Source organism: Balaenoptera ricei, chromosome 1 (assembly GCF_028023285.1).
Source record: "Balaenoptera ricei isolate mBalRic1 chromosome 1, mBalRic1.hap2, whole genome shotgun sequence".
Taxonomy (NCBI): Eukaryota; Metazoa; Chordata; class Mammalia; order Artiodactyla; family Balaenopteridae; genus Balaenoptera; species Balaenoptera ricei.
The window spans coordinates 15855705-15879329 of NC_082639.1; the positions used below are offsets into that span (position 1 = coordinate 15855705).

Here is a 23625-nt window from a genome sequence, read left to right on the forward strand (position 1 = left end):
AAAAAGGCCCACTTACTTACTTACTGTTTTGTATCCAGTCATTTCTCAGCAGCACCCACACCAGCAAAGCACAATGGGGGCCAGATGAAGTTTGAGGGCGATGTTTCTCTTTATTTTAGAAATGAGAGCTGACTTCACATGTGAAAAACACACTTAGCATTCAAGGTGGAAAAACTCAGAAATTATTCCCTAACCCCCCAACCCCTTGGTACTCGATGTTCCATCTCCCGCTGAGGTAAGCTGTGCCACTGTCCGTAGCTTTAAAAAAACAAAACCCCCCAGAAAAACCCACCATAGAGGGGAGAAAAAGCAATCCTATAAAAACCCTCCGTCTCTGTTGTAAGGAGTCCGGGGCGCCGGCCCCTCAGTCAGACTTCTCCTTCTCCTTCATGTGTAAGAAGACGACGCTGAAGATGAAGAGCCCCACCATCATGGAGAAGGCGCTGGCGTAGTAGGGATAGGCCGAGGGGATGAAGCGCTCGTACTGCGTGTGCTGCAGGGGCCGCACGGACACCTGCGACACGACAGAGGTGGCAGGCCCCGGCCACGCGGAGGCCCAGGCGGGGCAAGCGCTGGCTGGGGACGGGGCTGCGAGCCGGCTTACCTGAGTGGAAGAGTATAAGTGTGTGTAGCCTAGCCGGTTGTAATCCACTTTGAACTGGAACACGCCGTACACGTCAGGCAACTTGAACTGGACGCTGTACTTGCCAGCTGGGGAAGAGCCGAGACACGTAACCAGGAGGGGCTTCCCACGGCATCTGTCGGCCACACAAGAGCCAGCCCCAGGCAGGGACAGGCTTCCCAGAGTTTTCTCTTGCAAGAATTGCACTCACCTTTCCTCTTCAAGAAGGTCCTCACAAAAGGATCAATGCGGACAAACTCCAGCTGAATGTCATCACCATCAAAGGGGACCCACGTGCCGTCTGAGAGCTGCTCAATCACGATGCTGTACTCCTGAGGCGAGAGGCCGGTTAGCCGGGGTGGCCGGGGACTGGCGGGGCGCCCCCAGCCCTCAGCTGCACTGAATCTCCACCGTGAGTCTGGCAGGAACCCCCAGGAGTTCTGAAAACCTGGGCAAGCCCCACCCACCACCCCTGGACAGTGATGGAGGACGCCACCCAGCTGGCTCACCCCTCTGACCCGTACCTGCACCCCTTTACAAGCCCGTGGAAGCCTGCACCCAGACGCTGCCCTCCCCGAATGCAGCGGGCACTCCTGGGCATCCCTGCTTCCATGTTCACCGCTCTCGCCTTTCCCTACTTCTCTTCCTGACAGCTTCACCCTCGAGACCCAACTCAAGTGTGGTTTCTCTTGTGAAATCCGTTCCTAGCAGAGTGAATCAGCAAAGCCCCTCCCACTCCTGCATTCCCACAGCGAAAGCACACCTCCTCCAAAGAAGGCCGCCTGTTAGGATACGGGTTTACTTGCCAGGCTCTCAACACCTCAACTGACTTTCTTACAGTGAAGATGAACTTATTCAGCCTTATTTAGGTCCCTCAGGCCCAACACAGAAATGTTCAGTAAGTGCTTTTGAGCGGAATCAACTTGGCCAAAACCCGGGGGCCCTCCCGCTCCAAGGAGCTCTTACCACTAGGTCAGTAACAGTGTAGGCGTTGGGCGGGGCTGTCTCGCCCACCCGATGATGGGACACAGGCCCCACACGCAGGACACCCTCCTCCTTGAACACCCAGCGGGAAAGCGCCACAGCTAGCTCGTAGTTGCCTGTCTGGGAATACCTGCAGAAGGGGAAACGGAAGAGGCTGGAGCGCTGGAACCAGCTTGCTTCCAGTGGCGCCTGGTAAACCAATCACTATCCACCAGGATAAACCACACACAGCCAATTTCTGCCTAGAGGCCATACACATCTAGGGATGCTGGTGAACAGGAACACAGGAAAGGATAGGTGCAAGGTGTTGCTTTGGATGTCACCTGCACAATAAATACACAATTATCAAAACATCTCCAGATAAGCCGTCACTACCCTGAAAAGTCTGGACTACCAACACCAACAATATAAAGTCTTCAAATAATTTGAAAGCACCTGAAGATACGTAGCCTCTGACACTTTTAGCTAAAAGCCTCCTTCCTCCCCATCCACGCAGACCTACCGCCCAGACCACACCCCTAAGCACCCCCTGCATCTACCTCTGGGAGCCGGGCGCGGCTTTCTGCACCGCCGAGTTGAAGAAGGCGTCGCTGAAGAAGTCAAGGGAGCCGCTGAAGATGACCCGGGCGTTGTTCCTGGCCTGCAGCCCCGCGATCAGGAGGGTGTTCTTCCCCACGGCATGGGGGTACTGGGAACGACACGAGGCCGTGAGCCAGGAGAGCCAGGGCGAAGGACCAGCAGCGGGGCCTCAGGACCACCCAGACCCCAGCTGAGGGCAGAAGCTGAGACCCACCCCCCTCCCCCGCTGTTGCTGCCCTCGTCCCCCTCCCACCAACTTCTCATTTCACTGCCTCAGAGACGGGTGCTCTCCTGCTTGCTTCTCGTTTTCAAACAAAAAGTGCTCTGCTACCAGGCCCAGGCCCAGGAGGCCTCAAGGCTGCAAAGGCCCCTCACCTGGGTGATGGGTTTATCGGGGAAGAAGGAGTAGGAGGTGGAAGAGCCCGTCAGGATGTCCAGCACCAAAGGATTGTCAGGATCAGCCACCATCCTGTAGAAGGAAAAGAGAACGGTCCAACCCTGACCCCAAGAACGGAGCCCAAAGGACCTGGGGTCCTCCAGGAGCCATTTCTTCACAAGAATTAATCCTACTTTTAACAGCCAAACACCTAGCTCTCTTCTTGCTGTAACAACGGAGTCTTAACTCTTAATGTCACATGTTAATCTCATCCACATCCTCTGGGGGAAGGAAAGCCCCCCAACAGTCACAAGTTTGGGCTGGTTTCCTGACAAAAGAAAGCAATTCCTCCTTCCCCCCGGGTTTCTGCGGGCTTCTCGCTGCTCACTCACCCGACACCTCGAAAGAGGATGGGATTCAGAGACGACTTCCCCACGATGGTCGGGGCCTTGAGCAGGTTCTCCGTGTCGGCCACGACGAGCGTATGCTGCAGGGGCAGAGGGAAGACGGGGGTCAGGAAGAGGCACCCCAAGCCACGGAGCCTCTCCGGACCCCCTCCCGGTTTCTAGGCTGAACTTTGCTATTAAGGCCTGAAACCTGGAAGGTGACAGTCCTGATTACCTGGCCAAGGTCTGAGATGTCATAGTTGTGATGGTCGATGACAGCTGTTTTCTCCTCATCAAATTCGATCCCACACTCACTGCCCAGCTCTCGAAGAGGGTCACCTGCAGCACAGACCCAAGAGATGCCTGACTGACCCTAAGGCAGGCCCTGGGCTAAGCAGTGCCCCTCGTCCTAGCGTCCTCACGAGCCGCTCTCTACCAGTCAGCCCCGGGGCCCTGCAGCTTCAGCTGTCCGGGTGCAGCGCCCACTGGACCCCTGGTGTTCTGCCTGCGGGAGTCGGACCCTGAACTGACAAGTGCCACCACCTGGCCCTCTCCCTCCGCAAGCACAGTGACCTTGGTTCTTCGAAGAAACCTCCTTGGAAGCAAAGTGACTGCCACGGGCGAACTTGATCTGGATGAGCCTGGGCTTACAAGGTTTCTCTCTTCCTCATCATCGCCCCACCAAGAACCCCACCCAATATGGTTTTAAAAACCTATCAACACTGGAAGAAATGAAACAAGACTGGTCAGTGGTGTTCACTGGTGCAGCTGGGTGGTAAGTACACGGGACTCCGAACACTGGAACTCTCCTCTCCCTGCTTCTACGTATCTCTGAAAATGTCCAATGTAAGAAACACAAAAATAATCTGTCACCAAAGAAGAGCCACCAAAACAACACGAAAGAAACAAAGGAAAAAGACAAAAACAGAAGAAAGGAAAAACAAACAAACAGGGACCCCAGTCCTTTAAAGGACCCACTTCTCATCTCATGGGCTCCGGTCACAGGAAAGCACAGGAGGGACCAAATGGCACTGGAGTTCCCTCACTCCCTCCCTGGCTGAGGCCCCGCTCCGTGAGTGCCAATTTAGCAGCTTCCATTTGTAAAGCTCTCTAAGCTCCCTGGAGAAATGGTGGAAAACACCAGAACTTCCCAGGTCAGACTTACCAATGTCTGAGCTGGCAGCTACAAGGACACGGCCTCCACCGTCGATAAAGGTACTGATGGTCTCCACGTTGATATTTCCCCCGAAATCTGAAAGAATCACCAGACGCGTGACCCAGAAGTTTCCTCTAACTGCTCCTCTGACACTTGGGCGGGGAAGGTGGCCCGCAGACCAGCCGCAATCAATCACGGGATAGCACCCTCTGGAGGCCCAAAACGAGAGGGACCTTTACCATGCATGCCCCGACACAGGGCAATTCTCCCAGCTTCCCCAGTGTGAAGAGCCAAAAATAATGGCTCAAATTGATAAACCTTTAGAAGTACAAGTGAAATAATCAAACACCTACCAATTATAGCTGTCAAGTTAGTCATACATATTTCAAGTCACACATAAACTGTTCATCTAGAAATGTCACATTTTCCCACTCACATTTCATGAAACAATTTCATTCAAACTTATCACCTGCACCTTTCACATCAGTATCTTTGTCTTCACTTGAGCCACTTCTGGGGTCACCTAACACAGTTTTCCAGGGCCCATCAACTTCACTTCCATCTAAGCCATCTGAGAAACAGCCCTTTTGAATTTGAGGATGATGCTGTCACTTGACACTAGGACGCCTCTGCCTGACATGAGAGGTTTTTTCCCTATTAATCCTACAGATTTAGATCCAGGACAGCCATGACAGGACCACTTCACATACTGTTTGAAAGTGATCACCAAAAAGGTGCATTAATTTCCAGCACCTGTAGTTGCGAGAGCATACCCTTTTTTAGTCAGTCAGCTGGGACAGCCACAAGCATCCAGAACTAGCACTGAGTGGGGCTACTGCAGGCTCCTGAGTCTTCCCCGAAGTGCACCCTGACATTCAACATAAAGTAATGGTGGGAGTGCTTAGTAATTCACTTATTCATTACATGAAAATTATTTCCTGTGTGCTGAGAAGAAAAAGGGGGGAGAGGGGCTGTAATACATGTACGCTGATCAGGGAAGCCCTTGGGAGAGCACAGTGCCTTTGAGCAGGTGCGAGAGCGAGCTGGGCAGATGGGGGCGCGAGCATCCCAGGCATTGAGAACGACAGGGGCAAGGTCCCCGAAGCGGGGAACAGGTCACCAGCGAGGAGCCCAGCGTGGCTCCACTGGAGAGAGCAAAGCGGCGAGAAGCAGCAGAGCAGGCCGGTTCCTGCAGGCTCTGTAGGCCCCGTGACGACAATGGCCACGCGGAGGAGCCACTGGAGGGCTTTTGAGCAGGAGACCAACGTGATCTGTTTATATCTTTAAAGGATGGTTCTGGCAGCTAGGTGGGGAATGGGGTACAAGGGGGTGAGGGTGGAAGCAGAGTGATGGGTTAGGAGGCCACTGCGATCCCCCAGGCGGTGAAGGGTGGTGACTGGACCACAGGGGTGGAGGGGTGGAGGGGAGGTGGGAAGGGGAAGAGGGGAGGTGGGAAGGGGAAGAGGGGAGGTGGGAAGGGGAAGAGGGGAGGTGGGAAGGGGAAGAGGGGAGGTGGGAAGGGGAAGAGGGGAGGTGGGAAGGGGAAATGGGGAGGAGGGACGGGCCTACACCTGCATTCTGAAGGCCAAGCCTGATGTGGGGTGTGAGAGGGAGAGAGGCACTAAGGACAACCCCCCAAGATTTCTGGCCTGAGCAACTGGAAGGTTGCAGGTACCACTTACTAGGACTGGACACAGAAGTCTGTCCATTACATCCACCAGGCAGTCAGAAATGAGTCCACAATATAACTTTGTGAAGATGTGAATAGGAGAACGGCCCTCTTTTCTGCGGGGTAATTTTCAGGAGAAAAAACTAAAAGCGTCGTGCCTTTCCATCAGGCATAGACGGAACATCTTGTGTGTGGGGACTCAACCCCTCACAGCACGCTAAGCCATCCATCCACCCTCCTCCAGAGAGGCCAGGCAGATCCTCAGACAACACAAAGACAGCTTCGTGGTACAGCACAGTGGTTCCCAAGCCAGGCGACTGTGCTGCTCAGGGCAATGCCCGGAGATGTTTCTCGTCACGAAGGGGAAGGAGGCTACTGCCATCTGCTGCGTAGGGGCCCAGGACAGCGCCCACAACACAGAACTGTCCAGCCCAAAACGTCAAGAGTGTTGCCATTGAAACTCTAGCATAGTAACACAGGCTATGAAATTGAGATACCCGGGCTTCGATCCAGGCAATCCCTTCACCTTTCTGAGCCCGTTTCCCCATCTGTAAAACAGGAGCCCAGTGTTTCCTGGGTGCAGAGGATGTGCGAAGGATCCTTCTCCTGTAGCCGTTACCGCGTGTGCCTTGGGAGCTTCCGGGTCCCAGAGGGCAAGGAACCCACCGATACATGGAGACGGGAACCAGGCCGGCGTCCTCACACCTAAGGGGACCACGGTGGTAGCACAGGAGGGCCCTCGGGGCGGGGGCCAAACCCTTACCCTGAACCCAGCCCCCAGCACGGTGGCCTCCTCCCCGGGCGCCCGGGAGGGTTTCCCATGACAGCGCTCCCCACCCTGCAGGGCAGACAGGGTGACAACAGATGTGGGGCAGGGCTTCAAACAGCACTGCACCTCAGAGACGTCGTTCCCTTTCCAGTTAGTTTTTCAGCCTTCTTGATCAAAGAGAATGGTCACAGTCCGATACTGGTCTTAACGCGTCTCTAAGCTAGCTCACCTCCTCTTTTAAGAGGACGCCTCGGGCCCAAAGCCTTCAGCAGACTGAGAATCAGCTAGAACTTGACAGCACTGCATTCATTCTATTTACAGGTACCCGCTACTGACAGCAAATGATAGCACTGGCTTTCCATTTGCAGTGGTGATAATGGGTTCATTACTAGTCTCCTTTTAAAGTGGTATTTTAGTGTTTTGTTTTGTTTTTTTTTTAAAAACGTACTTTCTGTTCTTATCAACTCATGACCAATCTTTTTTTTTTTTTTAAACCCCACATTTGTTTATTTATTTATTTTTGGCTGTGTTGAGTCTTCGTTTCTGTGCGAGGGCTTTCTCTAGTTGTGGCAAGTGGGGGCCACTCTTCATCGCGGTGCGCGGGCCTCTCACTATCGCGGCCTCTCTTGTTGCGGAGCACAGGCTCCAGACGCGCAGGCTCAGTAGTTGTGGCTCACGGGCCTAGTTGCTCCGCGGCATGTGGGATCTTCCCAGACCAGGGCTCGAACCCGTGTCCCCTGCATTGGCAGGCAGATTCTCAACCACTGCGCCACCAGGGAAGCCCTTTTTTTTTTTTTAAAGCAGGTCAATTTGAAGAAAAACTTTATTAGCACAAATGATATGGAAAATGGTAAAAATCATGAAGGGAGTATAGAATTGACTGAGATTTGTGAAGCAGTTGTTTAGGCTCCGCCGTTTCTCCCACCAACAGCAGCCTACCTCAGCCTCCTCCCAATCCACCTGCCACTGCTTCCCTCCCTCTCAGAGACACTCCCGAGCACAACCTGGGCGGTTCCGCCACTCCATCTTGGACATCCCGACACATGGTTTGGTAACTCCTTTCAAGTCCTTATTTTTAATTATTTTTATTTCCTCAGAGACACACTGAAAAACTCCTCAAGGGCAGGCTCTCTGTCACTCTTCGGTACCGATTTCAGAGTTCCACCACAGCAGCAACCTGGCAAACGCCAATTAACCTGCTAAAGGCTCCATTCGCCTGCCTAGTGACTTGAAGGTTTTAACTGGTACTACACTTGCCTCCAAAAAGCCAATTCCAAAGGCACATGCTGCAGGGGAGGTGGGGGCAGCTCGATAAGTAAAGGGAACTTGGGGAAAATACGTCAGGGATTTGGCAGAACCCCGTCTCACACAAACCACAGAGCATAAAGTTGATGCCAGTGAAGTGAAAGCCTTCCTAAGCTTCATCAACTGAAGGAAGAGATGGCAGTACTGTCTTACCCCGGACAGGGACAACTTGCGTCCTCTGAGAAAAAGATCAACTGAAGCCACTAAAGAAGAGAACGACTGGGATGCTCACAGAAAAAGCAGGACAAAAGGGAAACAGCCAAAGGAACTGGGGATACTGAGTCTGGAGAAGAAACACCTGAATGGGCCCTGATTATGTGAAGGCTACGTCTGTAAGCAAAATAAGCATTAGACCTATTCTCTAAGGCCCTGGGGAGTATCAGAAACCCTTTCTCTCCCTGCCCCCAAATAAACAAAGCAGGAAGTGGGAGACAAATTCCAGTTAAATATAAGAACTTCTTAACAGAGCTGTCCAGTGGTGGAGTGGGTTGCCTCATAAGATAGTAAGCTCTCCGTCACAGGAATGTCAATTGGAAAATCGAGTGAAGATGTTCATTCTGTTCAACAACCAGCCTTCTGCTAAGCCCTGGACATATCCACCCAGCCTCAAATGGGGGGTAAGACTAGGTAATCACTAAAGGTTCTTTTCAGCCTAACTATGACTCCATCTGAATTCTTAGGATCAACTACCATCAGTGCCCCTTTACAGCAAACCATATTTATAGCACGCCATTTCCTCTTTCCACACAGGCAAACCCAATGCGGGGTGGGGGGAGTGTCCATCTTTCTTATCAGGCCCTTTAACAGAGAAAACTCCCTTCCCTAAGTAGCAGAGCCAGGAGTTCTTTTTTTTTTTTGGTCCCACCGGGCGTCGTGTGGGATCTTAGTTCCCCGACCAGGGATTGAACCCGCACCCTCGGCCGTGAAAGCACACAGAGTCCTCACCACCAGACGGCCAGGGAATCCCGAGCCCGGAGTTCTACGGTCTGCAAAAACACTTGATCCCACAATCCTCAGCTGTGTCTTTTGGAAAGGAGATGTCCTCTCCTAAGCCCAGGTTAGAAGTTAACATTTTCCTCTTCTCTGGTGGCAGCAGCGCCCAAGGCTGGCGACTCACCCCATCCCAGAACATGCCCAAGATCCTGAAGAAAGGGATAAATCAGTCCTGGGCCTCGAATCCCAGTTCTGGGAGCGACCGGCAGCCCTTACCTTCTACCGAAGGGGAGAAGATGATGAGATTGTCATAGAGGAACTCCCCGTACTTAATGAGGGACAGGCTGGGGTCATCTGCGGTCTTGAATGTGAGTACAAAGCCCCGATCTGGAGAAGAAAACAGCGAGCTGAGGCAGACGGGGACGCAAAGGGAAACCACCGCTGCAGACAGAGATCATGACCGTTCTCCGCCCCCACCCTCCCGCCCCACTAGAGGCAGGTCAGACCTGGACGGCCAGCTCATGGAAAACGAGTGGGAGGGAGGGCGGCCAATGTCCTCGGGCTTGGGGACCTTTCCAACCCCAAACTTTCACCTGCCGCCCTCCCGGGCCCCAGTCTCACCCTTCAGGCTCCGGAAGAAAAGCGAATGCGTCTCCCGCAGGTTGAGGTTGTCCAGCAGCACCAAGGTGCGGGGGCCGTTGGCGCCGACCAGGCCAAGCAAGGGCAGCAGCAGCCACAAGAGGGACCAAGCACGGGCCGCGGCGCCGAGCCCCATCTTCCTGCTCCTGCCGAAGAACCCAAGCACCTGGACACCGGAAGTGCCCCTTCCACAGTCGCCCAATCGCGGCCCGTGGTCGTGGAGTACCACCCGGAAGTGATCCGAGTACGTCGGGGCTGGGCGTTCGGAGCCGCTGCTCGGACCGGTGAGGAGCGGGGAGCGCGACCGGAAGTGCACCGGTAGGAGGCGGATACTCTGAACGCTATTGGTGGAAGGGGCGCGCGGCTCCGACTCTCGAAAGGAAAAGGCTCAATCCTAGAGAGACAGCTCTGCTGCCGCGGCCAATCAACAGGGCTAATAGCCCTTTGGTTCCGCCCATCCCGGGCTTCCGCCCGGAGCCCAGAACCCGCTTCCCGCCGGAGCTTGGGACGGATGGGCGGATCCCGCTTCTTCAACCTATTGGTCCTGGTCTGAGCCGTCGCGTTCAGGACAGGATCTGGGGCAGTGGCGGCGTCAACTCGGGCCACCTCCTCGGTCTTCACTGGCCCAGGACAGATTCGACTAGGAACAAGGCCCCACCCCCACTGTCTCCAGGGAGAAAGTGGTTGGAAAAAGATCAGGGACCGCGGAGGGGGTGGGGAATTTGTCCTGCTGCTCACGGGCCCAGGGCCTTGGCGCGAGCCTGTCCTCCCCGGCCTGGTGGACCACACTGGAGGCAGTGTGGATGGGCGGCGGACTGGCCTACCAATCAAAAGCTCTAGCTGAGTTCATTTCCAATCCCCGTCTCTCACTAGCCCTGTTACCTGGGCATTTCCCTGGTCTCCAGGCCACTGTCCTAGGTTGGCGATAGACACTGGCGAGGCCCAGCTCTCCTACTTACCTGTGTGCCTTTGGAACAGCCTTGGCTCGTGGGAGGACTAGGGCGGGTTTTGAAGCACTTCGTGCAGAGCCAGTCTGAGCTTCCACTCAGTACTGCTGGCCCCCGCCCCTTCTAAACTGACACGGGGGCAACCCGCTCACCTCAGACCTGCCTCAGTCCCACCACGGCTCTAAGTAAAAGCTACCACAAGCATCTCCAAGACTTCAGCTATTCTCTGGGTCCCAAACACAATCCCAGGGCAAATGGTGACGGTAACTGTGGAGAGCGAAGGTAGCCGTTCTTTTCTGACCTCTTATACTTGTCCACCAAGCCAAGAATGCGGGGGCAAAAGTCAAAGTCTCGCTCTGTGCATCTCCTTAATGGATTCTACCTCCATCCCCTGCATGGAAGGTTAGGGCTGCACGGACAGTTAAGCCTCTTGCCCCTAGCTCCTGCCCCGCAGCCCAGCCCGCCTGCCCTTCTGCACACAATGCTACGTCAATCCACCTCAAGCTCAGACCTGATGGTGCCGGCCGTTGCTGAGCAGCCTGCCACAGCTCAGGGGCACCCAAAGGCTGTTCACGCAGGTCTCCACCTAAACGCATCTGGGCAGCCTCATCAGCCTCTCCATCCCTGCTCAGGGCTTCCATGGAACAGTTCTCCTCCCACCTTTAACATACCCTGAGCTTCCCCACCTCCTGCCTTTTGTTCATGCAGCCCCCTCCACCAGGAACCCTCTTCTCACATTCCCATCTTAAGCCCCGCGATCTTCTCCATCCTTTATGGTAGCCCTACCCACTGCTGCTCCCTTCACAAGGGCACTCTGTTCCCCATAAAGACCTGATCTTACATCCTCTTGCTCAAAGTATGCACTGCGGCCTGACTCTCCTTAGACTGATCTCCAAAGTTTCCTAATCACCTTCCACCCTAGCTTCTCCAGAGCGTGAGCTCCTTGGGCCAGACATGTGGCTTGTGGCAGGTATCACAGTAATTAATACAAAATATGGAGGGGGAGGATTTAGGGGGACTAACACAGAGCACCTGCTACACACTGGGAACTTTACACACTATCTCATTTAACCTTCACGATAACCCTATGAGGTTGGTATCCCCATATCACAGATGAGGCTCAGCGTAAAATGAGGCTTAGGATAGCACCAAAGGCCAAGACTTTTCCCTCAGATTGTGGGCCCCTCCCACAGGGCAGGCCTGGGATACAATGGGCAAAGGGATGGGTCTGTCTTAGGCAGCTGGGGTGGCCTGGATTCATTTCTGGCCATGTTAGGACATGCAGTTCCAGCACAGCCCCTGAGGGCCATCAAGACCTGGGTCTTCTCTGGGCCTCAGCAAGATGTGGCCCCTATTTTCCAAAACAAGGACTCTGCTTTCCTGGGTCACAGATCCTTCGAGGATCTAACGACAGTTCACATTCACATGCTCTCCCCAGACAAAATGCACTTACACTCACAATTACAGGGGATTGCAGGAACCCTGGAGCCTACAGGCAGTTAAGAATCCCTGCTCCGGGACTTCCCTGGTGGCGCAGTGGTTAGGAATCCGCCTGCCAATGCAGGGGACACGGGTTTGATCCCTGGTCCGGGAAGATCCCACATGCAGCGGAGCAACTGAGCCCGTGTGCCACAACTACTGAGCCTGCGCTCTAGAACCCGTGAGCCACAACTACTGAAGCCCACGTGCCTAGAGCCCGTGCTCCACAACAAGAGAAGCCACCACAATGAGAAGCCCGTGCACCGCAAGGAAGAGTAGCCCCCGCACCACAAGGAAGAGTAGCCCCCACTCGCCGCAACTAGAGAAAGCCCGCGTGCAGCAACAAAGACCCAACGCAGCCAAAAATAAATAAATAAATAAATTTAAAAAAAAAAAGAATCCTTGCTCCGAAAGAGCTTCCCCATGAAGGCCAGGCAGTGGCAGGGAGGGGCCCCAGTGATGCTGTCAGAGGATCAGAGAAGGGCAGTTCATCAGTTAAAGGCAGTTTATTAGGGCAGCTTAATGTGGAGTGGCCTCCTCTGGGCCGCAGACCCGCTGGGAGTGGGCAGCGCGGGAACAGCTGCTCCAAGACTCCTGTGCCCGTCCCACAGGGCTTCCTCACCAAGCGGGGCCTACTAGATGGAGGCACAATTTTCAATCGCCAAGACATTGAGCTTGACCCATGTGGAAGTCACTGCCCCACTCTATCGGGCTGCTAGTGAAGGCCTTGAGGCAGAGCTGAGGTTTCTGAGCCCATGGAGGCACAGGACAACACTGGTGGGCACAGTGGCGGGCAGATGAAAACACTGACGTGGCGTGGAGAGCCGGAGCACGTCTCTCCAAGGATGGTCCAGCCTCCAAGGAGCTCATGCCCCGGGCAGAGTGGGCTCTCTGGGTAGCAGGGAGGGGACTGTGCCTTCCCAGGGCCAGGGCCCCCTCGGGCGCCCCCAGAACTGTGGGGGGCAGGTAGGAGGAGACCTAGCTGGGTCTTCCCCAGAGGGGCCTGGCAGTCTCACGGAGCCCAGAGGCAGGGCAGCAGCAGGCAATGTGTTCACAGAGGCTCACCGCCAAAGCTGCTTTTGCTTTTCTTACGCTTGGCCTTGGTGAAGGGGATGTCAAGGGACTCAAGTCGGAAGGGCCGAGGCTGGGGCATTTCAGGGGCCTGGGTGGGTGGGATGGCAGAGCTGTTGCCAAGTGGGGAGCTGAGGCCTGGCGGCGAGCTGTGATGTGCTGTGGAGAAGCAGGGCAGAAGCGCTGGTAAGCCAGGAGCACAGAGGATGGAGAGAAAAGACTCCGTGTGTGCGGGGTGCAAAGTCTGGTCCACCCCCCACACAGCCAGAGGCCCTGGTCCCGCAGCTGGGACCCCAAGCTCTGAGAAGCTGCTCTGGTTGAGGCCTTGGACCCAGCACTACATCTGCATCCAAAGGGTCTGGGCTGGGAGCATGGAGTTTTAAAGCCTCAGGCTGAGGCAGCCTGGACTGTCAAGCCACACAAGCCTGGTTCAAATCCCTGCTCCACCACTTCCTGGAAGTATAACCTTAGGGAGCCACTTCTCTCTGAGCCTCAGTTTCCTCATCTGCAACATGGGCACGATGCCAACTACTCAGCTGATGTCAGTTTCTTTCCTGTCCAGCTTTTCCCTCCTTATTCCTCAACTCCACCCATTCTGTCTCTCAAATAACCTCTGTGTAGAACTGAGATTTGCTTTTTATTGGTATTTTATTGGAAGCTCTGTGGACTTTGATTTTAGTTTTAAAAGCAGAGGAACAAAGTGATTTTCGATTCTTGCTTGTAAAAATGTGTTTTGCTTTTGTGGTCCTGTTTGCCCCCACTTGGCTCAGTGGGAGAAAGTCACCATACTGGCATCTGAGGAAGCTGGTGAGCAACTGACCAAGTCCCAGACAACTCCAGGCCGGGGCCCAAGCTGTGTGCTGAGGACCTTCTGCGTGTCGGGGAGACAGAGGATCCAGCTCAGCACCTCCCCACCGGGAGACGGAGCGGGGGAGGAAAGGGGAGGCTGTGTACTGAGCACTTCCCACCTCATCTCACCTGATCCTGAGGAGAAGGCATACCCCCTCAGTTTACAGCTGAGGAAACTGAGGCTCAGAGAGGGAAAGGGGTTTCTGACCCAGGCCTGTGTGACTCCAAATCCTCCAGAGCGCTCAGGGAGGGCCTGGGGGACAGGAGGTGGGCAGGGTACTCACTGAGGCTCTTCATGGGATTCGTGCTGAGGATCTGGCTGGCCCGCTTGGGCCGGAAGTAGTTACTGGCAATGTTTTCACTGTCACTCCGGCTGAGCATCAGCCTGTAGCGGTCTTCTTCCTGCTGAGATTCCAAATCCTCACAGGTTAAGACCCCTTGTTTGTGCAGTTCTTATCTGGGCCCTTACCCAGGGTTCAGCAGGCTCTGCCAGCCTGGGTGGCAGGGCTGCCCTGAACCTCACTGCCCACGTTGGTGTACCCTACACTTCAGACCCCAGACACTTGCAGTGGGATCCAGGCAGCTCAGGGCAAAAGGGTCACAGTCACCAGCCAAGCCTACACATGCTCCTCCCCACCCTCCACCCCCATCTTCCTTGGGACGCGAAGTGCCTTGTTCCTCCTGCAAAGCTCAAAACAAGGTCCATCGGGGCAAGGATGATGTTACACACCCTTAAACCCATCACAATATATTCACAGAATAGGTAATACAGTACTCAACTCGTGAGCTCACTTATGATCATGAGAACTGGAGTCCCAACATTTTTATCACCAAGGACTAGTATTTTTCACTGCTATAGTGGATTTCTTTTCTTCAGCCTGAATCTCTTCCTTCAGGGAACTACCCTTCTCCCACTTGACATGGTCCTGGTGGGGTGATCATTCATAGCACCCTAATATCACCACTCCCACCTGCCCATCCCCTTGCTACACAGCTGGACATGTGATCCAGACTGGGCCAATCACAGAACTACATCTTCTGGATATAGTCATTGGTCCAAAAGTAGGCCCATGACCCAGGCAGAGCCAATCAGAATCTTGCCACACGCATTGGTTTAAGGATGCTCTAAAAGACCAGGTCTCTCTTCCTATTGGATCACCAATTGCTAGCAGCCATCTTTCCTGCCACATGGAGAAAGCCTGCCTGAGTCCAAACCTAGGATTCCAAGTGAAACAGAGCCAAAAGGTCAAGAAACACACAGAACCAGGACTGGCTGAGCCCCTTGATCCAGCCATGCCTGAAACTGGTACACTTAACATGAACCAATAAATTCCCTAGTTTGCTTACTGGAACTAAAAGCATTCTAATATAACCCATTTGTGGTCCCAGGTTAAGAATGGTTGTTTCAGGAACAACTTAACACTTTTTTTTTTTTTTTTTTTTTACAAAGTTAAGGCATCAAAAGCAGCCAATCAGAGCTTTAACCAGCCTGAGTTGCTCAGGCGGAGATGCTTAGCTGGAATTCATTAACCTATGAGTGGCCTTATCATGACTGCAAATGTATTTTCTGTGTAGGTTTTCCAAAATATCTGTAATGGTTTAAGACAGTGATCAGCAAATTACAGCCTATGGGCCAAATCTGGCCCACAGGCTGTTCTTGTAAAGTTTTATTGGAACGCAGCTGTGTTCATTTGTTTACATATTGCGTATGGCTGGTTTTGTGCTATCATGGCAGAGTTGAGTAGTTGTGTCAGAGACCATATGGCCCCCAGACCCTAAAATATTTACTGTTTGGTCCTTTAGAGAAAAGCTGACCTCTGCTTTAAGGATATATATTTGTTGTAATACAAAATAAGGGAGATATGAAATAAAGTGACTTCAGAATCCCAATGACTATTTATGGAAACTCTGAGGATGCTTTCAGTCCAAGGGTACCAGCTGGGACCAAGGGAACCAGAATGAACTCCTTGGCCACTGGGTTGAAGCTGAAGCTTCTGTCCTTCACCAGCAGGGTGGGCTGCCTTGAACCCCTGCTTTTCCTCTGGTCTTTATGCGCATAAAGGGCTTTTGAATGAGGGCCAGAGGGGGTGGAGGGTCTGGGTACAAAGAATTACACAGAAAGGGTCCTGGCTCAGCCCCCCACTTTAATCATGAGGTGGACAGAAATAGAGTCCAGTTTCTACAGCAGCGCTGACCCACTGCGCCTTGGGGGCCAAGCCTGCCCGATGCCAGCTCTCCCCTCGCTCTCCCAGAGACCTTACCGTGCCTGGTTCACCGTTGTCCGCTGTGGAGGTTTTGCGGGCTGATCTGTTCTGTAGCCCTGTTGAAACTGCTATGAGAAAACAGAAGCTGAGGTCACTGCTGCCTGGAATGAGGGCCAGAGGGACGGGGGGCTGGGCGCTCAGGCCTGGCTCAGGCTTGGAGCTAGGGGAGGACACCTTCCAGCCCAAGCAAGGGGCTGGCTTTGGGAAACAGACAACAGGAGGGCTCAGACCAAAGAAGCCACTCCCCTGCCTCCAGGCTAGAGAGCAGGTGGGCGCAGGGAGAAAGGCCACTCTGCCTGCAGACTGTGGGAAATGGGGTGGCTGGAGTTCCAGTAGGGATGGTGCCAGTGCCATCCGTGATTGTCAGAGATGTAGGACCTGGATGGGTACCCTCTGACCAGGTGAGGACCAGTGCGGGCCCCGTGGGATGTAGGAGACTGCTGCTCCCTGAATGGGCAGAGCCAGCAGGTGGCTGGAGAGGATCCACTGCAAGTCTGACCCTACTCGGACTCAGTGGAGGTGGGGGAGTCTTCAAGATCATCTTTTCCAACCCCTTCTTTGTGACGATCAGGGGACCAAAGCCCAGAGAGGGACATTGACCAACATAACGTCACACAGGAGGTCAGCAGCAAAAGCAGAAGGTGAACCAGGCCTGAAACTCTGAACAGCTCGTTTCTGTCCCTGGCCTACAACTCACCGCTATGACTGTGATTTTGGATAAGTCACTTACATTCTCTGAGTTTCCTCATATGTAAAACAGGTGTAAAAAATCTTTGTCCTTCACAGGGTTATTGTAGGATGAAATAATGACAATGATGATCACGATAAGAAAATGTACCACACATTGAAAATGTGCCAAGCATGGCTCTAAGGGTTTTACGTGTACTAACACATTTTAAGCCACCCAGCAATCTTTAAGGAAAGTGCTGTTATTCATCCCCATTTCACAGAGGAGGGCACTGAGTCCCCAGAAGGTCACACAGGGAATGGTGGAGCCAGAATCCCAACCCACATCTGTCTGACTCTTAGGTCCCCAACATTTTGGGTACCCAGAGTCACATGTCTGCTGCACCCACAGCCAGCAGGGAGAGGTGCATTGCCACCTGTCAGCCTGCAGGAGGGCAAACTGTGGAGAAGGGCGGGGACAACTGGTGGGGGGCAGCGCAGCAGAGCTCCTGACCTACTGGGAGGCGGGTTTTCAGGATGATGGGCTGGGGGATCTTCCAGAAGCCATTATCCTCATCCCAGCAGGACTCGCGCCTTATCTTCTCCAGGTTGCTATAGTTACAGTCTCGGCGAATCAGGGGCTGCACCTGCTCCAAGAGCTGCTGGAAGAGCATCATGTCACGTTCCTGCCGACGGATGGTGGCCAAGTAATCGATCTTCTCTAGCTCAAACTCTGACTGCAGATCTTTGATCTCCACCTCTGCCGCCCGAAGCTAAACACAAAGGATGACAAGCAGTGAGCAGGAAAGACATGGACACATCTTACCATCCATCTGACCTCTGCATCCACTCCCTGCCCCTCCGGCCAGCCACTCATCCTCTGCTCACTGATCCACTCACCCGTCCATTCTGATCTCCACCATCTGTCCTGTCATCCTTCCATTGATTCATTCACCTTCCCTCCCACCTCTCCACTCAGGGTTTAAATGAGCACCTACAGGGTCCACAGCCCTGCAGAAAGCAGGAAGAGAGGCTGATCATCAGCCCCCACTGCCAGCCCTCAGTCTCCATCCCACACTCATACATTTTATTCAGGAGCCTTTCAGAAGGCTCCACACATAACACTGTAGTCACCACAGTCCTACAAGATCTCAGAGAACTGCACAAACTCTTTTTCTAAAAGAAGCAATAGGCATAAATTCTCAGACTCAACAGTCCTTGCTCTCCCACTGCCACAATCCTGTTATGATGTGACAAACACCAGACTTAAGAATCAGACCCACCTTGATTTAACCATGGGTTCCAGATTTTTTTGATCTCCTGCCCAGGTCTGCCAGACTGGCCCTCCATAGCCTCCTAAGCTGGGGACTCCCAACTCCAACCAGGCCCTCCCTGAACCCCAAGACACCTTGGCGCAATCTGTTTCCTCAAAGAGCAGGGACAGTTTGATTAGTAAAGAAGCCTGTTTTAAATTCATGGGAGGGCTTTCCTGGTGGCGCAATGGTTAAGAATCCACCTGCCAATGCAGGGGACATGGGTTTGATTCCTGGTCCGGGAAGATCCCACATGCCGCGGAGCAACTAAGCCCGTGAGCCACAACTACCGAGCCCGCGTGCCACAACTACTGAAGCTCACATGCCTAGAGCCCATGCTCCGCAAGAAGAGAAGCCACCGCAATGAGAAGCCTGCGCACCGCAACTAGAGAAAGCCTGCACACAGCAACAAAGACCCAATGCAGACAAAAATAAATAAATAAATAAAATAAAATAAATTTTAAAAAAATTTAAAAATAAATTCATGGGAATGAGAGTCACATGTAACCACCTGAGAACAGAGGATGCCTGGTAGGACACAGGTGGGCGGGGAGCCATCAGGGAGGGGTGGGTACACAGGGCCTTCAACTAAATTAATTATGCTCCATGAATGTAGCTAGATAGTAGATACATGGCATTCATGGTAACAATCTTAATATATTTTTGTACATTTGTAATCATTCACAATGATTTTTATAACAGCTTTATTGAGATATAGCTGTGGTTGAGAGTCCGCCTGCCAATGCAGGGGACACGGGTTCGAGCCCTGGTCCGGGAAGATCTCACATGCCACGGAGCAACTAAGCCCATGCACCACAACTATTGAGCCTGCACTCTAGAGCCCGCGAGCCACAACTACTGAGCCCGAGTGCCACAACTACTGAAGCCCATGTGCCTAGAGCCTGTGCTCCGCAACAAGAGAAGCCACCACAGTGAGAAGCCCGCGCACCGCAACGAAGAGTAGCCCCCGCTGGCCGCAACTAGAGAAAGCCCACACGCAGCAACGAAGACCCAAGGCAGCCAAAAATAAATAAATTTATAAATTTATAAATAAATAAATAAATAAATAAATAAATAATGCGACTATGAACATCAGTGTACAATTTTTTGTGTGGATATATTCTTGTTGTTCTTGAGTGTAACTGCTGGGTCATATGGTAACACTATGTTTAAGCAATTGAGGAACTTCCAGACTATTTTCCAAAGCAGTGTATGAGGGCTCCACATACCCACAAACAGTATATGAGGCCTCCAGTTTCTCCACATCCTCACCAACATTTGTTATTGTATGTCTTTTTTACTACAATCATCCCAGTGGGTATGAGATGGTATCTCACTGTGGTTTTGAGTTGCATTTCCCTAATGGTTAATGATGTTGAACATCTTTTCATGTGTTTATTGGCCATTTGTATATCTTCTTTGGAGAAATGTCTGTTCAGATCCTTTGCCCATTTTAAAATTGGGTGGTCTTTTATTCTTGAGTTGTACGTTTTTTTAATATTTTCTAGATGTAAGCATCTTATCATACTATATGATTTGAAAATATTTTCTTTCATTCTGTGAGATGTCTTTTCTCTTTTTTGATAGTGTTCCTTGAAGTGCAAAAGTTTAATTTTTTTTAAATACCTGCTGGTACTTTTTTTGTTTTGCTTTGTTTTGTTTTGGCTGCGCCCTGCAGCTTGTGGGATCTTAGCTCCCTGACCAGGGATTGAACCTGGGCCCTCAGCAGTGAAAGTGTGGGGTCCTAACCACTGGACCGCCAGGGAATTCCTACAAAAGTTTAATTTTGATTAAGCCCAATTTATCTTTTATTTCTTTGTTGTTTGTGCTTTTGGTATCATACCTAAGAAAGCATTACCTAATTAAAGGTAATAAAGATTTAAACCTGCATTTTCTTCTAAGAGTTTTATAGTTTTAGCTCTTCTATTTAGGTTTTTGACTCATTTTGAGGTAATTTTTGTATACTACACGAGGTTGGAGTCCAGCACCTTTCTTTGGCATGTGGGTATCTAGTTGTCCCAGCATCATTTGTTGAAAAGACTATCCTTTCTCCATTGAATCATCTTGGCACCCTTGCTGAAAATCAACTAACTGTAAATGTGAGGGTTTATTTCTAGACCCCCAGTTCCATTCCACTGATTCTATATGTCTGTCTTTACACCAGTACCACTCAGCCTTGATTACTGTAACTTTGTAGTAAATTTTGAATCAGGAAGTATGAGTCCTCCAACTTTGTTCTTTTCAAGATTATTTCAGCTATTCTGAGTCCCTTGAATTTCCATATGAACTTTAAGATCAGCTTGTCAATTTCTTCAAAGAAGCCAGCTGGTTCTTTGAGAGTGATTGCCTTGAAATCTGCAGATCAATTTGAGAAGTATTGCCATCTTATCAAAATTAAGTCTTCCAATCTATGAACATGGTATATCTTTCCATTTATTTAGGTATCCTTTTCTCTCTCTCTCTTTTTTTTTTTTTGGCCACGCTGCGCAGCATACAGGGTATCTTAGTTCCCTGACCAGGGATTGAACCCACGCCCCTTGCAGTGGAGGTGCAGAGTCTTAACCACTGGACCGCCAGGGAAGTTTCTATTTAGGTATTCTTAATTTCTCTCAACAATGTTTTATAGTTTTTGGAATATAAGTTTTGTACTTCTTTTGTAAAACTTTTTCCTGGGCTTCCCTGGTGGTGCAGTGGTTAAGAATCCACCTGCTAATGCAGGGGACATGGGTTCAAGCCCTGGTCCAGGAAGATCCCACATGACTTGGAGCAACTAAGCCCATGCGCCACAACTACTGAACCCGCGTGCCTAGAGCCCGTGCTCTACAAGAGAAGCCACTGCGATTATAAGCCCACGCACCACAACGAAGAGTAGCCCCTGCTCGCTGCAACTAGAGAAAGCCCACGTGCATCAATGAAGACCCAATGCAGCCAAAAATAAATAAATAAAATAAATAAATTTATTTTTTTTAAAAATCCATTTTAAAAAAAAGGGATTGGAAGCAAGAGAGGAACTCTATCATCCAGGCTGTCTTTGAAGGGGGACAGGCGCCAGGAAATGCTGGCTGCCTCCAGAAACTGAGAATGACCATGGCTGACAGCCAGCAAGGAGATGGGAACCTCAATCCTACAGCCACATGGGAATAAATTCTGTCAACAATCTGCAAATGGATTCTCCCCTAGGACCTCCAGAAAGAAATGCAGTCCTGCCATACTTTCAGTTCAGCCTTGTGGAATTCTAAGCAGAGAAACCAAGCCACGCTCTACCTGGAATCTGACCTACAGAACTGTGAAATAATAAATCTGTGTTGTTTCAGGCAACTAAATGTGTGGTAATTTGCTACAGCAGCCATAGGACACTAATGAAAAGCTCTATATGTAAAGCTGCGCTTCCATATGGCTAGAAGAGTGTGCTATCAAATAGGAAAACCTAGCAAGCCACCCAGAACCTTTACCTCTGTATGGCTGTTAGCATAACTGATGCCATCCTGGGCCCGTTCAGTTCCTCTTGTCCTTTCACGGACCCTACCTAGGGCTGTACAGGGTAGTAAATCTCTTCTGTGTAGGGCTTTGTAGTTAATAGGTATTGTTTAACTATGATTAAGTCCAGGTGGCCTCTATGCTCTGGTAGTCTCCAAACAATGATGAAGACTTTCCCTGATGCATTCCCACTGCCCACAAGACTAGTTACCCATTCATAAATCTTGACTTAAAAGTGCTCTTCCTGTTTTCAAGTACCTACCCCCACACACTAGGTAAATACAGAATTGTCCCAACAGCCCCTCGGTGCTGCAGAGCGCAGCTGCGAATGCTTCCAAATTGTCACCTGCCCAATCCCACCCTGTGAGTACCTTACCCTATAATCAACTGATCCATTGATTATATGGAGCTGCCTGCCTCGTTTTTCTGTCCCAAGGTATCTTAGTTTGGTGGGTACTTTTTGTTCCCTCCATCCTCCAACAACCTCTGCATTCAATTGTCACTGAGAGTGCAGAAAAACAAGACATTATGAAATAAACAGAAGTGAGCAGATGTATCTAATCAAAGCTACTGTAAGATATAGAAAATGAAAATCAAAGCATTTCAGCAGAAGAAAATTCCGCCCAAAGCAAAAGCACACGGAACCAAACAGATTAAAAATATAACTCGACACCCCAGTGTGAATAAAGTTTCCTTAAACAAGCACTCACAGATGTGAAATTTTCAAATCAGAAATCCAAAATCTTGAAATGGACAAAGATGAAGAAGATGTCAAGTGGGACATTAACACAAAACGAGGAAAGAATTTTTCAAAAACTTAAGATATGTAGACCAAAGTACAAGAAAGACCAAATTCAATTAAAGACATAAAGGGTATTAAGAAAAGGCATGAAAACAGCCAAGAAAAATTTAAAACTAAAGACATTTAAAGAGGAAAAAGTATCAGCTTTATGCTTTGGCAAGATCCCTTGGTCGCCTGTGTTGAGTGGGGATGAGGAAGGGGGAGCAGGTGGCCAAGGAGGACGTTATGAGACCCAGATCACCCGGAGGATGCTCTGAACGACACACAAGTGTCCGTCACAGATGGCACAGCTTCATTCTCCTCTTGTCCTCACTCCCCAAGCTCAGCCGGGTAGCTGCCTTTCTGTTCCCCGAACCTCGGACCTCATTCCGGGCACTGGACGGTCTCTCGGCCCAGACCGCTCTTCCATCAGGTCCCACCTGAGAAGTCACCACCTCCACCAGAACGGTCCTGTCCCCCCCCATCTAAGGTGGCCCCAGGAACTTCTGGGGTTCTGCTAATGCTCGGTGCCTCCATCTGGGTGCTGGTTGCACAGGGCACTCACTTTGTGGAAATGAATTCAGTTGTGCATTTGTGATTTGGGCATTGGTACTTAAAAAAAAGTAAAAACATAAAAATAAAGCCGCCCCTACCTCCTGCCAGCCCCCCATTCTCTTCATCGGGCTACCCCTCCCTAGAGTCTCTTGCTTCTTTCTCTGCTGCGTTGTTTCTTACACACACACACACACACACACACTTCCCCTGGAACGCGAGCTCCAAGAGTGCAGAGACGCACCTGTCACCGTGACAGCTTCCAGAATAGGGCGTGTCATACAGCAGGTACCGAATACATACACGCAGCTGTCAAGACCGGGTGTGAAGGCCCCGCCCAGCGTTGCCTGCGTGTGGGGGCGGGGCCAGCGGGGGCGCGGCCTGAGCCCAGGGCCTCACCTTCCTCTGCATCTTCTCCAGCAGCTTGCTCTTGGCCCTCACTTCCTCCTGGATGGAGTCGTAGACGTTGAGCAGCACCCAGTCCCCGCTGTCCTCGTCCGAGTTCTGCAGGGCCGCCACCAACTGCTTCTTGCGCTCGTCCGCATACCGCTTCCGCCGCCTGTGCTTCTCCTTCAGGTCCTTGTTCTTGGCCTGCTCCCCCCCGACCACCTGCTGCTCCAACAGCTGCAAGCTGCCCTCACGAAGGAGAAAGCAAACGTGACAAAGTCTGCCGAGCACTGAGCACTGGATGTCCAGCCTGATCTCATCGACTCCTTCCAACAACCCCACTTCACAGACACGTAAACTGAGGCCCAGAGAGGTGAAGCTGCTGGCTCGGAATCAGACCCCGCATTCCTGCCAGATGCCC

General features: G+C 51.7%; 2 protein-coding genes across 3 annotated transcripts in view; both read right to left on the reverse strand.

Annotated features, from left to right (window-relative positions):
- Positions 1-85: 85 nt before the first annotated feature.
- Positions 86-9622, reverse strand: DDOST (dolichyl-diphosphooligosaccharide--protein glycosyltransferase non-catalytic subunit). The gene is made up of 11 exons (XM_059915259.1): positions 9401-9622; positions 9056-9166; positions 4113-4199; positions 3183-3286; positions 2954-3048; positions 2561-2654; positions 2146-2294; positions 1589-1736; positions 834-954; positions 605-711; positions 86-514 (listed from the first exon to the last, which is right to left on the reverse strand). Exons 1-11 carry the CDS (start codon positions 9552-9554, stop codon positions 365-367), a joined length of 1320 nt encoding a protein of 439 aa, XP_059771242.1. The 5' UTR covers positions 9555-9622; the 3' UTR covers positions 86-364.
- A 3195-nt stretch (positions 9623-12817) lies between these two features.
- Positions 12818-23625, reverse strand: part of KIF17 (kinesin family member 17) — a 43901-nt gene continuing 33093 nt past the window's right edge. The window contains exons 11-15 of one of the 2 annotated variants that reach the window (XM_059895433.1): positions 23217-23448; positions 17209-17467; positions 16026-16093; positions 14049-14166; positions 12818-13074 (exon numbers count right to left, since the gene is read on the reverse strand). In XM_059895433.1, the coding sequence (XP_059751416.1) occupies positions 12896-13074; positions 14049-14166; positions 16026-16093; positions 17209-17467; positions 23217-23448 (856 nt within the window). In that variant the 3' untranslated portion in view covers positions 12818-12895. Of the gene's footprint in view, positions 13075-14048; positions 14167-16025; positions 16097-17208; positions 17468-23216; positions 23449-23625 lie in introns of both variants that reach the window. The other variant, XM_059895425.1, reaches the window with a different exon arrangement.